General features: G+C 43.9%; 1 protein-coding gene across 1 annotated transcript; it reads left to right on the forward strand.

Moving 5' to 3' along the window:
• The first annotated feature begins 1466 nt into the window (after window positions 1-1466).
• LOC309552003 (cocaine- and amphetamine-regulated transcript protein-like) lies at window positions 1467-8354 on the forward strand. The gene is made up of 3 exons (XM_082252747.1): window positions 1467-1708; window positions 1871-1948; window positions 8059-8354. Exons 1-3 carry the CDS (start codon window positions 1568-1570, stop codon window positions 8164-8166), a joined length of 327 nt encoding a protein of 108 aa, XP_082108873.1. The 5' UTR covers window positions 1467-1567; the 3' UTR covers window positions 8167-8354.
• Window positions 8355-17691: the final 9337 nt, after the last annotated feature.

The raw sequence follows: 17691 nt of genomic DNA on the forward strand, positions 1-17691 counted from the left end.
TGCGACATTTCGGCGGACAGATCGGACCCCTAACTGACATTTTTGACACTTTTGGCGGTACCAGTGACATTACTACAGTAATCAGTGCTATAAATATGCACTGTTACTGTAATAATGAAACTGGCAGGGCAAGGGGTTAACTTTTATTGGTGATCAAGGAGTTAATGTATGCCTGGTGCTTACTAATGTGTGTGGGGGGAGGTGACTGAGTGACACAGGCACAGATCGCAGGTTCAGCTATGCTGAACCCTGTAATCTGTGACTGCCTGTCACTTAGGAGTTCCGCCCGCTTTGTTTACACAAGCGGGCGGATCTCCTCACTCGATCACCGACGATCGGGGAAGAGCGGCGTTGATCACCGCCCCTCCTCCCCTGGCCCGACTCCCGCTGTGTCTGAATACAGCGGGAATAAGCCTCCGGTGGCGCGTGCACGCCGCCCACAAGGGGAGGAGTCCAGCGACGTAGACCTTTGTCGGTGGACGATAACGAGCCACTTTGCCGCAGTACGCTCCATGTTAGCGGTCGGCAAGTGGTTAATAAACTTTGATTGCAAAAAAAAAAAAAAGGAATAGTGTTCCTTACATTGCTGGTCTGTGGGTGCAAGGCTATCTTTGTATATGTCAGCAGGTGAAGAAGAAACCCCATCTTTGGTGTCAGCAGTCTTAGGCCCCTTTCACATGGGCGGTTGTTCTGCCATTGGTAAAAGCATGTTTTGTTATTTTGAAATTCCAACACTCCCGGCACAAAGATTACTCACATTTGTACATTGCGATTACTTGCGTTTACATGCAGCTGCGTTTAGCTGTGGTAGTAAATTCTTGTCTTTTGTATAGCAACTGTTTATTTATTTTTTCTTTGTACTGCGATTATGTTTATATACAGATAGCTGCAGTACATCGTTCCTGGATGCTGTCAACTTTATTTTTCCAAAAAGCACAAAACCATTAATTATCAAAACGTTGCTAAACGCAGTGTGTGAATGGGGCCATAGGGATGCATTGTCTACATTTAGCTGCGTTAAAAATGTTCTTCTTTCACAGCTAGAAGCTGAATTCTGACCATTCCTGTGAAAGGGGCCTTACAGATAGGATTCATCTCCTTTAGTATGATGCAAAAGTTAGTGTAACCTGAAATCAATGGCTACATTGTAATGTTTCTACATAATAGAAATGTGTATGGTGAATATAAAGTAAAGCTTTGCAGCTTTTTTATTTGTGAATTCTGACATGTAATGGTAAAATTGAAGGCTCTCCGATGATCAGAGCTCCTATTATCCCTGTAATGTGTTGCTGCAGAAACAGATCGTTGCTAGCACCATGCCTTGCAGCAGTATAGAAGTGCTGTGTGCCCCCCATTGGAGGGATGGGATGTATCACAGCTCAGACAACGAATCGCACTTTTGCTGTCTTCTCAGATCCTCTTTGAGCTCACAGCGGGAGGGGCTCTAGGAGTTTAAAAGGAACAACTTGTCCGTCGGGCCCCCCAGAGTTATCACCGGAGAAGAGCAGCGAGCGGAGCGAAGAGGAGACACCGCTAATCGTGCGCCGGCCGATCCACCTTCAGCACCATGGACAGCTCTCCGCTCCTCATCAGACTTCTGTGTGCCACTGTCCTTCTCTTCTGTCTCTGCCGGGGACAATCCTCCCGGGAGGTCTCCTCCGAGGACTTCGAGGTCAAGAAGATGCCCACATCCTCCGAGAAGGAGCTGGTCAGTCTCCCTTCCATTCCTCACATATTGCAGGCACTGAGTGCTCATACCTTCTCATGTAGAATAGGGAGGACCGATCCCCATTGTTCATCAGAGTCTGTGAGTGCTTAGCTAGTTTCTGCTGTCCTTATGCCTGCTGAATGAACTGTGTGTTCCCTATAGGTAGAGGCAATGGAAGAGCTGCTGGGAAAATTCCAGGACCGGTACCCTTTGTATCAGAAGAGAGCCCAGATCCCAATGGTGAGCTTGTTTTATCTCATTTTATTACTATGGATGAGCCTGATAAGTGCAGATTCTGTTTTATAAAAAATAAATGCAAGAATATATAATATTTATTTCCATACTCAAACTTAAATACATATTGTACATACTTACAATCATATATATATTATTTGAGAGTGTGTGTGAGTGTAACTATTTTGCATTATTTTGCATATACATATATTCATTTACATACACATACTGTAAATTTATATTTTAAAATATGTATAAATACATAATAAATATATATATATATATATATATATATATATATATATATATATATATATATATAATGGAAGATGCAATCCAATTGTTGTTCCAAATATCCTTTACTTCTTGAAACTGAAATTTAAAATTGAAATTGCATATATATATATATATATATATATATATATATATATATATATATATATATATATAACAAAGGGTTTACAGAACAGTAAGTATACACCTATAGCCAGTAATAAAGCAACTTCAGCCACCACTGCCCCAGTTTAATGACTACCAACCTGCATTATACTGCCATACTGCCTGGTGCAGGTTGGTAACTATAAAGGACAGGGGTTGCCTGCGGTTGCTATATTATTGGCTATAAGCATATACTTGCTGTGCTGTAAGTGCTGTAAAACCCTTTGTATTGCATATTGATTAGTTTGGGTTTTTTTTGTTTTTTTTTGGAGAGATGCACCTGGTTACTTGCAGATAACAATTTTTTACTTGCTGGTTCTTTCCACAATCCTAAACTTGATATATAATATACTATATATATATATTCACAGACTGGTAAGGGCAGCACACACCCGGCATATAACACAATTTATGCTTTTTATATACATATATATCTGTCAAAAAGGTGGACTGCACATCCTGTGTATCAGGTGCTGGGAACAGGCAGGCTTCAATCTGCAACCGCTATTCTATACCACTGAGTCACTGCATTCCCAAAAGTTTCTTCCTCAGATTGTACTTCCTTTATTTGTAGCAAACATCTTCATACTTGTGTATTTGTTTGCTACAAATAAAGAAAGTAAATACTGAGAAAGAAACTTTTGGGTGTACGGGGACTATATATATATACATATATATATATGTATACAGGGCTTTTTTTCTCGGAGAAAAGTTGCAGGAACTCCCCCTTACTGAGTCCTCCTTTCTATCTGCACCCTACCCTCCTCTAACACCGTCCCTTGGTTCCACCCCATATCCACCTACCAGTACTGCCCCAAGTATCAATTTGTGGTGCTAAATAATTTGTATGGAATTTGTTTTATTCTAATAACCAGAAAAGCAGTAAAATACATCCCCTGGAGCCAGCAACAATAGATCCCAATAGACCCCACCCCAACAACAATAGATCCCTCACACAACAAATGACTCCCACAGCAACAATGGACCCCACCCAGCAACAATAGATCCCTCACACAACAATAGACCCCCCCCCAGCAACAAAAGTTTCCCCCACACAATAATAGATCCCCCTTTCACACACACACACACACACACACACAGCAACAATGGACCACCGACAACAAAATACCACCCCAACGACATTAGACCCCCCCCCCCCCACCAGGGACAAATAATCTCCCAGCATACAGCATCAATAGACCCTCCAGCACACCCCAATACCCCTTGCTATTACATACTTTCAGTGTTGGAGGTGCCGCGTTCCTGCTGAAAAAAAGCCCTGTATGTATATATCTATCTCTATATCTATCTATCTATCTATCTATCTATCTATCTATCTATCTATCTATCTATCTATCTATCTATCTATCTATCTATCTATCTATCTATCTATCTATCTATCTATATCTATCTATCTATGTGTGTGTATATATATATATATATATATATATATATATATATATATACAGATCTATATATATATATATATATATATATATATATACAGATCTATATATATATATATATATATACATTTACATAGATATAGTTGTCTCATACAAAAAAAAGAGTGATGGCTTGCAGCACAAAGGAGATCTCTATTTATCGCTCACACATATTGATATCACAGCAGTGATGTTTTAGACATCCCTGCCCTTTCTCAAGCTTGTTTCTGGGATGCCTGAAACTTCACTGCTGTGATAAATGTATGCATGAGTAATAAATAGAGCTCTCTTTTGTACTACAGCCCCTCTCTGCTTTTTATTTGTGGACGTTACCGGGATCTACCTGGCTGCTTCTGCATCGATTTTGTTAACCCTTACACACCAAATATATCATTAAAAACACACTTGTGCACACTCTTAAAGTATTGCACAAATGGCAAAAAGCAAAAGCACTAATGCTGTCAGGGGAAAATGGTAAAGTAATCAGCACCAATCCTACAGAAAAAGTTCAGGTGATAGACAGAAATATTTCCAATGGAATGTAATCAGTATAGAAAAGAAGAGACCCGAGTACCACCATTTAAACCTGATTATGCACATTGGACTTGTAAAGTATTAAACTCTCAGCATATATTATCATCAGAAGCATTTTTCTTTTTCATTTGGAAATGTTTTAAAGGCTTAATGCATATTTAAACCCAAGGACAAAAACTGATAGTATTGCAGGTTACTGGTCCTTAGATGTGGTTGGCTGCATTTGTTTTGTGTTTTTCACTTTTTTTCTCCTTTTATTTTACCTGGTAACCCTACCATTAACACCCTTCCTGTTCTAGGGAGACTAACTGTGTGTTAGGACCATACCTCCCTCCATAACAGGGGTAGGTGTTTTGTAGTTCACAGAGATAGCAGGGAAAATGCTAACTGGTAACAGTCAGGGGCAGAGAGTACAGGAGGGTACCAGTTTACCGTTTTCTAGCTGGGTGAACAGCTATTTTGTTATATTAATATTTATATTTGTATTTTTTTTATGCACTTGTCGAACAGCAATAAAAACACTTCAATGATGGAGAAATTAAGAGAAATGTCTTGTAAGAGTTTACACACACCTAAATAATTAAAGCAAAGTGCAGGAACCCATAACACTAACATCAGCCGAACACACCTGGGAGTACATTATAGCTGATCCAGGGTTATCCAATTTATTCTACCACCACGGATCCAGAAATGTACACTATGTGGTCGATGTACTAAAACAGGCTGTTCACTTTGAAAAGGGATTTTCCCTTAGCTAAGTTAATGTGCTGAAAAGTTTGCAAAGAATGCCCAATCACAGGCAAAGAAAAAAAATAAATAAACAGTATTTTTGTTTGCACTTGATTGGATGTTAGAAGTCAGCAGAGCTTCACCTCTTTCACCAAGCTAAAGGAAATTTCCCTTGCAAAGTAAATATTCCCTTCCAGAGTAAACAGCCTAATTGCTTTTAGTAAATCAACCTAATATTCTACTGTATAAAATAAATGTAGTGTGAAATATCACTCAATCCAAATACATATTATATTTATTTACACACACACCCATACCTCCCAAAGTATTTTAACATTCATTATCTCATTTTTTAGATGATTTTATAAGGCAGCATGTCAATTGCTAGCTTGTAAGTTATGATTATACATGTAGTTCTCTAATTACATGTAATGCTGCAGCAGTTACAGTACAAAATTTGTTACTAGAGAAAAGCATAATTCTTTTTCTTTTGGAACTTCCTTTGTTGGCTTAAAAAAAAAATCAAAGTGCAACATGTAAAGTGCAGGAACCATAACACCAATATATTTCCAACACACCTTGGAGTACATTACAGCTGTCCTGTTATTATCCAATTTATTCTACTATCACAGACCCAAAATGCACACCAAGAATAGGAACTTGAGGAAGGTCTAACCTTGCCTGAAACACTGTGCATCGGAGGACCTGTGGTGGTAAAATAATCCTGCAAAGACTGTGATGTGATAATAAGGGATTGGCACCCCCTAGCTGCCACTGACTATCCCGTTACCTGACTACATTGTTTGCCTAACCCAGTGTTTCTCAACCTTTTTTTTAACAAGGCACCCTTTAAAAATCATGGACAATATCGAGGCACCCTTTAAAAATTATGGACAGTTTCGAGGCACCCTTTAAAAGATATGGACAGTCTCAAGGAGCCCCATTCTAAAATATAAAAGCTATTCTAATAGTTTTACATAATGTAGCAGCATCCACAAGTCCAAGTAGGACACCCAAAGTTAGAGGTGATTTATTCTTCCAAAGCAAATACACTTTTGCAAACTGGTGCTGACTAGTATTCCAATTTTTCTCTTCTCCCTCAGTTTTTCTCCATCACCCAGCTAATGTGACCCCCAATGCTGATGGAGAGGGGCAGGGGAGGGTCAAACAAGGATGCTATGCAGGCGACTGACATCCTTCACATCAACTGATGATGCCATTGGTCATAGGACGCTAGCAGCTAGAAGATTGTAATGGTGCACAATGATAACCAGTGGCTTTGTGTAACTAAAAAGGCAACCTTCATCCACACACTGGCTTGTATACAATTTTTGGGCAATTTTTAGGCATTTTGCCAAGGCACCCCTAAAGAAACCTCAAGGCACCCCAGGGTGTCTGGACACCCTGGTTGAAAAAGGCTGGCCTAACCCATAGCTAACAATCAGTTACCCTTCATTGTTCTGTTCTGTCTCCTCTAAAGTAGTAAGAGACTAACAAGTAACAGTGCAAGAAACATGCTAAAAACAAAATTAAGTGCAGCAACCCATAGCAACCTGTCCCATTGTCTGGCAAAAAAAAAGTTTTCTGCTGGAAGTGGGGAAGGGTTAATTGCTTGTTTTTCTTTATGGGATTGGAGAACGGAGATATACTTACCTGATTCGCCAATCTTGTGTGGTGGACTGTTTCTGATATTATCAAGCCCATAACCCTGATCTCGAAGGGAAGTCATCAGGAACACTCCACTGCTGGATTGTGGGGAGCGCTATTTGCCAGTGGAACAGGGCATCAGGTGAGTAAAAGCTTGCTACTCTCCCCTGGACAATTTGAGCAATTAATCCGTGCAGTGCAGGCCCTGCCCCACTGCATGGGAACTGTTTTTTTTTACCCAGAGATGGTCTTTAAAGTCTTAGGGAATGTATTATATTTACAGCTCATGGTATGATTGGCAAGTTGTAGAAAGTTTTGAATAAACAATGAAGAATGCCGCATACCCAGACTACTTCCTATATTGGTGCTCATTGTAGGTAACAAACTTGTCACTGCTCAATGAACACTTACCAATATCTGGAGCAGTGTTTCCAAACCTCATTCCTCAAGTACCCCCAAGAGGTCATGTTTGGGAATTTCCCTTAGATAAAATAACTGTCATAAATACTAAGCCACTGCACTGGGTTAAAGAACCTATGTAAGGTGAAGGAAATCCCAAAAACATGACCTTTTGGGGGGAGTTGAGGATTGAGGTTGGGAACCATTGCTCTGGAGGAACCCTAGAGTTCCAGGGAGCCCTGGTTGAAAAAGCCTGGTTTAAATGAATAAAGCATCGTACACTCTACTATTTTTTTTTTTCTTCGTTAAACCCAGCAGGGAGGAAGGGAAAAAAAACTGATAGCTCAGGACGAGCAACTGTACTAACCATGTTAGTACAGCAATCCCCCTGTTCTGGCCCACCCGGTCAGTGCTCTCAGCTGATCAGCAGACCTTTTTTGGCCATGGTCCTTTGACAGCAGCCGGCAGAATGGCTGGCTTCTGTCAGATCGGATACACAGCCAAATGTCAGCCAGTTTCATTGAACCGGCTGATGTCGCCCGACATTCGTCCTGTTTACTAGGGTAATGCCTTTAAATCTGATGCTAACAATGTGTTGTTGTATTCTGTCCTACTCTTTGCATTACCCTAATAATTAGGACTCTTACCATTATATATTATCTTAATGCACTGTATATATAATTTGATAGGGCAACACATAATGCATTCTATTTTATGAACACGTTAGACATCATTATAACCAAGCTTAACAAATTAAAAAAAAATCTAATTATTCAAAATGAAAAGAGATGCTTAAAAGTTTTACTTTGTGGTCACAGTTTCAATGGTATAGCTTCAATTTTACAGTTCTTATGATTACATCTGAGGATCCCTGTTGGCTCTCGTAATAAAATTGCTGTTATGTTTGTCTATCCCCATGGCCAGTGTGACATCGGAGAGAGGTGTGCCGTGAAGCAAGGTCCCAGAATTGGCAAGCTGTGTGATTGCTCCCGCGGATCGTCCTGCAACACTTTCCTGCTTAAGTGCATATGAAGAGAATACGTGTCATTTGCAGCCCTTGTGTTTACAGACCACATTGTACCAATCTTTGTAAAGAGATCAATAACTCCATTGCTTGCCTGTTTACACCGCTCCTGTTTACTTTAAAAGCAAGCTCATATTCAATCAGTTATATAAAAAGAGGTCTCCTTGTTCACAGCACATTAGAGGCAAACTGATAGCCAACATTTAATTAGTTTAAAGACAAGCTTAGTTCTTATGTCTCATCCTCTATGTAAAAGATTGTAGATTATTTCCTAGTGAATTTATTATTCTTATGATTATTTATTACACTTACCTTGTTATTTTATCTTATATATGCATTTTCATAAACATCTAGAATAAACTGTACAAGGAAAACTTTATTGCCTTAGTTATTGAGCATCTAATGTACTTTGGTATTATCCAGCTTGTTCATAGTCGTATCCCCAACATGTAATTGTTCTTTCACAAATTGGTCATTTTTTCAAGCTTATCTATTCAATGTTACATCTAAACCGAACAATGTGGGAATAGAAGTATGCTAGCCCCCCAACACTGACAATGGGTTGAATCCTTCACTTTCATAAACCAGTATTATCTTTCTGCTGAGGTTTCTTACTGATTTATGAAAGTGAAGAATTCAACCCATTGTCAGTGTTTGGGGGCTAGCATAATTCTATTCCCACATTGTTCACTTCACTTCCATAAATCAGTAAGGAACATCAGCGGAAAGATTGCTGTACCTGTTTCCAGCTTTGCCAACCTGCTGGAACCAGTATGAAAAAGTAAATTACTTATTGCTTCAATTCAATGTAATATTACACAAGAAGGATTGCATTAGGAGGACTGAGATTACACAGCAGAATGGGGGGGATCTTATATATATATATAGGAATAGAAGGAATAATATATTTCTAAGTATAATATTTTTCATATATACGAGGGTTCTTCAAACATTTTCCGCACTTTTTTAACTCTATTCAAGTGCAGAAACTTTTTGAAGACCCCTTGTGTATATACATATTGTAAGAAATATATTAACAGGATAACGCAAAGTACAGTAACCTTTACTAATGTCACTTTTCCATTGCAAGTACCGGCTCGGCTCTACTCGGCCCTGCTTGGCCCGGTTTGCTTTTCCACTGCTGGTACCACATGGTACGGTGTTGGAACGGTTCGGTACGGTTTGGTATGGTTTGCTTTTCCACTAAAGTAGTACTAAAGTTAAGTGGGTGGGATAACAACGATTCTCTGACCAATCAGTGGCTAGTAGTGACTGCATGCAAAGGATTGTGGGATATGGTACCGGTATGGTACCTCTTGGAACCACAATCGAGGTGGTACTGTTTTAGAGAGCCGTACCGTTCGGTTCCATGCAGTGGAAAAGCGCCGCCGTACCGTACTGTACCAAACCGTTCCTACACCGTACCATGCGGTACCAGCAGTGGAAAAGCACAAAAGCGAGCCGAACCGTTCGGTTCCATGCAGTGGAAAAGTGCCAATAACCGATAAGATTTTACTTTGCATATCATAAAAGTGAAAGCATGTTGGTTTCTATGGGTTAATATACAGTTATTTCACCAAATTGAATAATGCTGAGAGATAAAGATGCCAATAAAAGATTCAACCCAATTGCATTCGCATATACTGTACCTCAAACTGCAGTTTTGGGTGTAATAAACCATTTAACTTTGAATTGAATCAACTCCATGGGCTATACCAGGGGTCTCAAACGTTCTAAACAAGGTGCCAGTTTACTGTTCTTCAAAACTTTACGGGGACTGTCACCAGTGGAAGTAGAAAATGTCATTGTTTCAGTAAAAGTAGACAGTGTCCCCTCTTTGATATTAGGGGACGGAATAGTGCCCCATTTATTGTTGTAAGTGGGAGGAATAGCATCCCATTACTGGTGTCAGTGGGAGGAATAGTGCCCCATTATTGGTGGCAGTTGGAGGAATAGTGTCCCATTATTGGTGTCAGTGGGAGGAATAGTGCCCCATTATTGGTGGCAGTGGGAGGAATTGTGTCCCATTATTGGTGTCAGTGGGAGAAATAGTGCCCCATTATTGGTGTCAGTGGGAGGAATTGTGTCCCATTATTGGTGTCAGTGGGAGGAATAGTGCCCCATCATTGGTGTCAGTGAGAGGAATAGTGTCCCATCATTGGTGTCAATGGGAGGAATAGTGTCCCATTATTGGTTTCTGTGGGAGGAATAGTGTCTCATCATTGCTGTCAGTGGGAGGAGTCGTTTCCCATCATTCAGCTTCGGGTGTGGCTGCTGGAAGGTTCTCTGGCTGTGTGTCTGTTGCTGCTCCAGGTGATCTGTGTAAGAGGGTGTGAGGTGAAATCCCTCCCAGCTCTCCTGGCCCCCTTCTGGGGAAGCCATGGAGGCCAGCAGGGCCTCTCCTGCTGGAGGCTCTCAGACATCCCCTGGGCGGATGGATGGCACCCCTGCTCCTGTGCAGCCCGTGGTTGGTGATCTCTCTGCACCTGGTGAGGATGAAGATGCTGGATCCATTCGGGAGCGAGTGGTGGCCGGGATCAAAGTCCTCAATAAGGAGAGAGACAAGCTCTACAAGCTTAGAGCGGATTTAAAGCGCCTGAGAAAGCAGCGTGAAGGCTTGTTCAGCAAGAACCGCGGATCCATGGATTCAGAGGTCCAATTAGCGAAAGTCCGTGTGGATCATCAAGAAACTATCGTGGCCATGATGGAAGGCAGGGATGGTCCCTTCAGGGAGAAGTTTTGCAATGAACGGAGGTTTGCAAAGATGGAGGTGGAGGAGGAGACCCCCGGTTCTGACCCCCTTCCCCCTCAAGGTGAGGTAAGCAGCCCATTGCCATCTCAGGGCTCAGGAGGCATGTTGAAAGTTATACAGGTAATGGAGTCTCCAATGCAGGAAGATCAGCTGGTGTTTGGTGATGTGGAGGACTTACCTGAGAGTGTGCCTGATAAAGTAAAGTATATAAAGCCCCAGCTTACAGATAAAACAGTTTTTGTGCCTTTTAGCACCTTGCCTAATGATGGGTTTCCTAATGACACTCCGGGTGATTCCCCTATGCTCAGCAATGTTGTGCCTGCTGCTGATGTCTCTAAACAGGAAAAGTTGTGTTTAAAAAATGACATTTCTGCTGAAGAACCACAAAACCCAGAAGAGCCGATTAACCCCCCTTCTGCTGAGCTTAAAACTATTTCAGTCACTGTTGAACAGGACTCTACAGCGCAGCAGCAGGAAACATCTGGTACTGCATCAGAAACAGTTATCCCTAATAACATTGCAGGCATGGTGGATCCCACCATTATATGTGGAACTGATAATGCTGCTTGTTTAGGCCAAGCTGGTAAAAATAATAATAGTAGTGTACCTGATAATGTGACATCAGTGTGGGGTCTTGGCCCTAATAAGCCTACATTTGCACAGGTGGTAAGCTGTGCTCCTGGCAATATCACCAAGCCAGGGTTACAATCAAGGAGGAGCTCTGCTTCTAATCAGGGTTTTCCCTCGCGGGCTGCCACTATGAGCACCATTGGATCTGGTATTGGATCTATGGCTTCTGCTGGGGGTCCAAGGCGGAACGTAGTCCTCCTTAAATGGGAAGGTGGTGCAGTCCCTCTAGCAAGGCGTATGGTGGTGGACCTGATCTTAGATATGGGTTTTGGGGCTAATGACCTATATGCCCTGATACATGTGGCTGGAAGCCGGGAATACACAGTTAGTTTCACCAGACCAGAGGGTCTTGACTTGTTCTGGGAACGATATATGGCTCGGTGCAGGTCAAGACCCGAATGGGAAGGTCTGGTGCCAGTGGCAGTTTCCCAAAGGTCAACAGTGAAGAAAATTACTATTGTCCTTACAAATGAGAGTGTTCCTGCTCGGGACTTAGAGGTCTGGTTGAGAAATTATGGGGATGTTTTGACCAGGCCGGATAAAATTCATGATGAGCGTGGCATCTGGACCGGGGGTTGGTCGGTAACAGTCAGGTTGGCTAGGGATGGGAATGTTGTCCGTCACCTGCCCTCCTCTGCCTTTATAGGGAGGGATAGGATGACCATTTTTTATCCCGGTCAGCCAAAACTGTGTCACCGCTGTGGAGAAAAGGGGCATTTTAGCTCCTCTTGTTCAGCTCTGATCTGTTCAGTGTGTCGGGGGCAGGGTCATGTGGCCAGGGACTGCACCCAGGCGATAAGGTGCAACCTGTGCCTGCGCCTTGGCCACCCCTACAGCCGATGTCCTGAAGCCTGGCATAATATGGATAGAGAGGTGATAGATGATCTGTTAAGGCTGGACAGGATGGAGGATGAGGCCCCTGTTGTACCACCCTCCTCTGCGGTGACTGACCCCCCTGGTCTTGTGCAGGATCCCTCCCTAGTCCCTGTGCCCACCCCTCCTGTATCTGTAAGTTTTCCTTCTGTGTCTGTCCCTGTGTCCCCCCAGCCTACTGTACCGGCTCCTCTTGTGTCAGAATCTGCCAAGTCTGTGCCCCCTGAGTCAGTTATTCCCGATCAGTCTTCCCTTCCTAAGTGTGACCTTAAAGAAGCCCCCCACCCACCAGGAGTGGTAGAGGGTACCAAAAAGGGTGCTGCTGCGGCTTCCTCTGTAAAGAAGTCTTCTGTGAAGACTTCAAAGAAGAAGAAGAAAACAAGAGATGAAAGCATCTCTGAATCTGACCTTCAGTACCTGGAGGAGAGAAGGAAGGTTGTGAGGCGGAAGAGACAGACGGTGAGGACGGAACAGGGACAGGATGCCTCAGTGACTGTCTCCAACCGTTCTAGGGCTTCTGCTTGGGATATCTCCTCATCTGGGGATTCTTCTGAGCAGAATTCAGAAATTGAAATGGAGTTGGAGGAGGCTTCAAGAAAGAGAGAGGCTTCTGGTGATGAGCAGCAGAGGGGAGCTAAGAAGCAATCCACCCAATAATCCAAATGGCGGTTCCCCCTCCGTTAAAAGTGGTGACAATAAATGTCGCCAGCATTAAGTCGGTAAGAGCTCGTTCTATGGCCTTATTTTTGTTCAGCCAATTAGATGCTGAAATTTTATTTTTGCAGGAGACTAGGCTCACCTCCTTGGCAGATATTCATATGGCCAAGAGAGAGTGGAGGTATGGTCCATCTTACTGGTCTCTTGCGGCCGAGCCTTACGGCGGGGTGGCGGTGTTGTTTAAAACCGGCATGGTAACTGTCCGGCGGGTTATTGAGGTGGAGATTGGGAGATGTATGGTCTTAGACGTTCTTGTGGGAGGGCAGGACCTGCGCCTAATTAATATCTATGGGCCGCACACAAAGTGGGACAGAAAATGCCTTTTTACAAGGATCAAGCCATTTCTTTTTACATCCCGGCAAGTGGTTTTTGGAGGTGACTTTAATACTGTGACTAGGCCCAAGGACAGGAAGGACTTCAATGACCGGCTGGGATATGATAGCGTTTTTTTAAATAGTATGGTTAGGGATGCTGGTCTTGTGGATGTGCACATTAAGCACCTCCCGGATGACACAGGGTTCACATTTCATCGAGGTAATAGTCAGAGTAGAATAGATAGGTTTTTTTTGAAGGAGGCCTCTGCTTTCTCACCCCCAGTGGTGCAGGCGGTGGAGTTCTCTGATCACTGTATGCTATCTGTGGTCTTGAATGCTTCAGACTTCCCTCAGAGGGGCAAAGGCATCTGGAGATTAAATTCGACTCTCCTTGAGGAAGAACATGTTAGACAATCCTTTGAGGAATTCTTTCAGGCACAGGTGACCATCCTGGACTTTTGTAGCAGCAAGGCTGAGTGGTGGGAGCTGACCAAAAAGAGGATTGCTGGATTCTTCAGGGGCCTAGCCAATAAAAAACAGTTTAATAGATACATGACCTACCAACGTTTGCGGAGGAAGCTGGATATTCTTGTCTCGAGAGGAGGAGATCCTGGGGCAATCTCTGAAGTGAAAATCCTCCTCAGGAAGTGTCAATATGACCGGCATACCTCTTTGGTTCTGGAGCGGGACTATGGGAAATACCACTCGCCTGACCCTTACCAGAACTGCAAACAGGGTGTAGCTGTTAAGATGGTCGTTGGCCTTAAGGATAGTACAGGTTCCTTGACAAAGTCCAGGTCAGGGATCCTGGAGGTCGTGAGGTCTTTTTATGCTGAACTTCTTGGGAGGAAGGAGCTTGACCGAGACAAGATGGAAAGCTTTTTGGACTCTATTCCAGGTCTAAATGGTGGAGATGTCCCTTTGATGAATTTGACAGAAGAGATCACAGTTGAAGAGGTGACGAGGGCAATTGAACAGCTTGCCATCAAGAAGTCACCTGGACCGGATGGTCTGACGGCTGAGTTTTACAAAGCCTTTAAGTCTATTCTGGCCCCACATTTGGTAGAGATTTTTAACAGTTGTCTTGCTGAGGGGGTGCTTCCCCCTTCCATGAGACACTCAGCTGTGATTCTTCTTTCAAAAGGTAAAGATCCTTCGATGATTGAGAATTGGCGCCCCATCAGCCTTCTCAATGTCGATAGAAAGGTGCTGGCGAAGATACTTTTCTGGCGCCTATCGGCAGTAGCAGAGTCTTTGCTTTCTCGCCATCAGCACTGTTCGATCCAGGGTAGGAGCACCTTCACAGCGGTTTTAGCTGTCCGGGAGGCCTTGGAGCAGTGCAGGGCTGCAGGCTGGGGAAAGTATCTACTGGCATTGGATCAGGCAAAGGCTTTCGATCGTGTCAACCATGAGTACCTGTGGTTGCTCTTTAGTAAGTACGGTCTGCCGGGTGGTTTTGTCGATTGGTTAAAAGTTTTGTATAAGGGGGCAGAAAGCTTCCCTCTTGTTAATGGTTGGGTTGGACAGTCCTTTGAGGTTGGTTCTGGGGTGCGCCAGGGTTGTCCGCTGAGTCCCCTGCTCTATGTGTTTGCAATCGACCCCTTCATCAGGAGGCTAGAGAGCAGCATGTTGTGTGGGGTACCAGTGGGAATCCCGGGTGAGCCGCCTTTGAGGGTTGTTGCCTATGCGGATGATGTGTCAGTGATTGTCACTGGGACAGATGAAGCGGAGGAGGTGGTCTCTCTGACATCACGGTACTCTGAAGCATCAGGCTCCAAGATCAATCAGGAAAAGAGTGAAGTTTTTTGGATGGGAAAGGAAGGTGAGGGGTTTGATCTCCCGGACACTTTTCCAGTGCCCCAGGAAAAAATTAAGATATTAGGCATTGAATTTGGACCTGGCGATTATGGCCTCAAAAACTGGGAGGGCAGGCTGGAAGTTGCCAATACTAAGGTGGTCAGCTGGAAGAGATGGAAGTTATCTCTGAGGGAAAGGGTTGATCTGATTAAGACTTACCTGATACCGATCTTCTTGTATGTCAGCCCTGTCTGCATCTTGCCAGTGTCTCTCTATGCTAGGATCTATAGTGTGTTCTTCCAGATGCTGTGGGGGAACAGACTGAACCCCATCAAGAGGAATGTCACCTATCTATCCAGGAGGGAGGGTGGCTTAGGTATGGTCAACCCCGTTCTTTTCTTTTCACTGCTATTTCTCAAGTTTAACATTGGTAGTATGCTTGCAGTGGAACCTCCTGGATGGGCAGGCATGTTTAGATCTTGGTTTAGGCCTTTTCTGCGACTTTGGGAAGAAGGTGGCCAAGTGAAGAATCTCAGGGGTCATCGTGGTCAGCTCCCAGCCTATGTCGCTCCGTGTCTGAAGTTGCTGCGGCAGTGGCGACTGTCGGCTGAAGATCTCAGATCCGCTCCGAGGAAAGTCCTTATGAGCCGAGTCTTGAGTGAAGTCTTTCATGACCCACTGGCCTTAAGGGATTGCCCAGGCCCAATTTTGAGGGAAGGGTTAAGATTGATTAATTTGGCTAGAGTCCCCCTTAAATTCAGGGATCTGGCCTGGTTGTGCTTCCACGGGAGGCTCTATGTTCGGGGCAATTTGAAATTCCGCAGTGGGATGGATCGTGGTTGTCCTCGGGAGGAATGTGCAGGTGAGGAGGAGACTATGGACCATTTTCTGCTTCGTTGCCCTTTTAACATAGAGGTATACAAACAGGTTGGGCGGGCCCTCGGTGTTCCTTTCCTCTCCAGGCTGGGTTATGCTGAGTGGGTGTACGGAGCATTCAATACTGGTGGGGGCTTTTGTTTGGATACACTTTTTTTAGTTAGTTTAGTAGTCCGTTATTACACATGGAACGCACGGTGTCAGGTCACCCTTCGGCGTAAAATCCTTCCTGTTCAGGTGGTGGTGTGTGACATTCTGCATGAGGTGGGGAAGATTCGGGCGCTTGAGAGAGACAAGTGGGGTCAGAGGGCTTGGCTGAAGGCGTGGAGGGGTTTCAAGCCTCCCTGACTGCCAGGAGTCTCTTTCCCGGGTGTGGCTTTCTGTCTCTTATCACCCTAGATTTTTTCTTAATGCTCAGTTTTTGATAAATGGCTGCATACATAGGTGATGGGTTGTGCCTCTTAGGCCCTCTCTGCTGCTTTATGTAAATAGTTTTCTAAGAATGTTGGAAGTGGATTATGTATATATTGTATATATTCTGCACATGGATGTGAATTCCTTTGTTTTTTTTGTTGGAATATTGTACTATAGTTCTGTTTTTTACTTTTGTATAAAATATGTTGCTTGATTCTTTTCAATAAAAGATCAATAGTGTCCCATTATTGGTTTCTGTGGGAGGAATATTATCCCAATATTGGTGTCAGTGGGAGGAATAGTGCCCCATCATTCAGCTTCGGGTGTGGCTGCTGGAAGGTTCTCTGGCTGTGTGTCTGTTGCTGCTGCAGGTGATCTGTGTAAGAGGGTGTGAGGTGAAATCCCTCCCAGCTCTCCTGGCCCCCTTCTGGGGAAGCCATGGAGGCCAGCAGGGCCTCTCCTGCTGGAGGCTCTCAGACATCCCCTGGGCGGATGGATGGCACCCCTGCTCCTGTGCAGCCCGTGGTTGGTGATCTCTCTGCACCTGGTGAGGATGAAGATGCTGGATCCATTCGGGAGCGAGTGGTGGCCGGGATCAAAGTCCTCAATAAGGAGAGAGACAAGCTCTACAAGCTTAGAGCGGATTTAAAGCGCCTGAGAAAGCAGCGTGAAGGCTTGTTCAGCAAGAACCGTGGATCAATGGATTCAGAGGTCCAATTAGCGAAAGTCCGTGTGGATCATCAAGAAACTATCGTGGCCATGATGGAAGGCAGGGATGGTCCCTTCAGGGAGAAGTTTTGCAATGAACGGAGGTTTGCAAAGATGGAGGTGGAGGAGGAGACCCCCGGTTCTGACCCCCTTCCCCCTCAAGGTGAGGTAAGCAGCCCATTGCCATCTCAGGGCTCAGGAGGCATGTTGAAAGTTATACAGGTAATGGAGTCTCCAATGCAGGAAGATCAGCTGGTGTTTGGTGATGTGGAGGACTTACCTGAGAGTGTGCCTGATAAAGTAAAGTATATAAAGCCCCAGCTTACAGATAAAACAGTTTTTGTGCCTTTTAGCACCTTGCCTAATGATGGGTTTCCTAATGACACTCCGGGTGATTCCCCTATGCTCAGCAATGTTGTGCCTGCTGCTGATGTCTCTAAACAGGAAAAGTT

The sequence above is a fragment of the Pelophylax lessonae genome (assembly GCF_965119305.1).
Source record: "Pelophylax lessonae genome assembly, chromosome: 4".
Classification (NCBI taxonomy): Eukaryota; Metazoa; Chordata; class Amphibia; order Anura; family Ranidae; genus Pelophylax; species Pelophylax lessonae.

Excerpts from the sequence above, each read along its gene's own strand:
- LOC309552003 (XM_082252747.1), top strand. The coding sequence starts at position 1,568 with ATGGACAGCTCTCCGCTCCTCATCAGACTTCTGTGTGCCACTGTCCTT. Across the intron at positions 1,709-1,870 it reads CATCCTCCGAGAAGGAGCTG|GTAGAGGCAATGGAAGAGCT; the intron begins GTCAGTCTCCCT and ends TGTTCCCTATAG. Across the intron at positions 1,949-8,058 it reads AGAGAGCCCAGATCCCAATG|TGTGACATCGGAGAGAGGTG; the intron begins GTGAGCTTGTTT and ends CCCCATGGCCAG.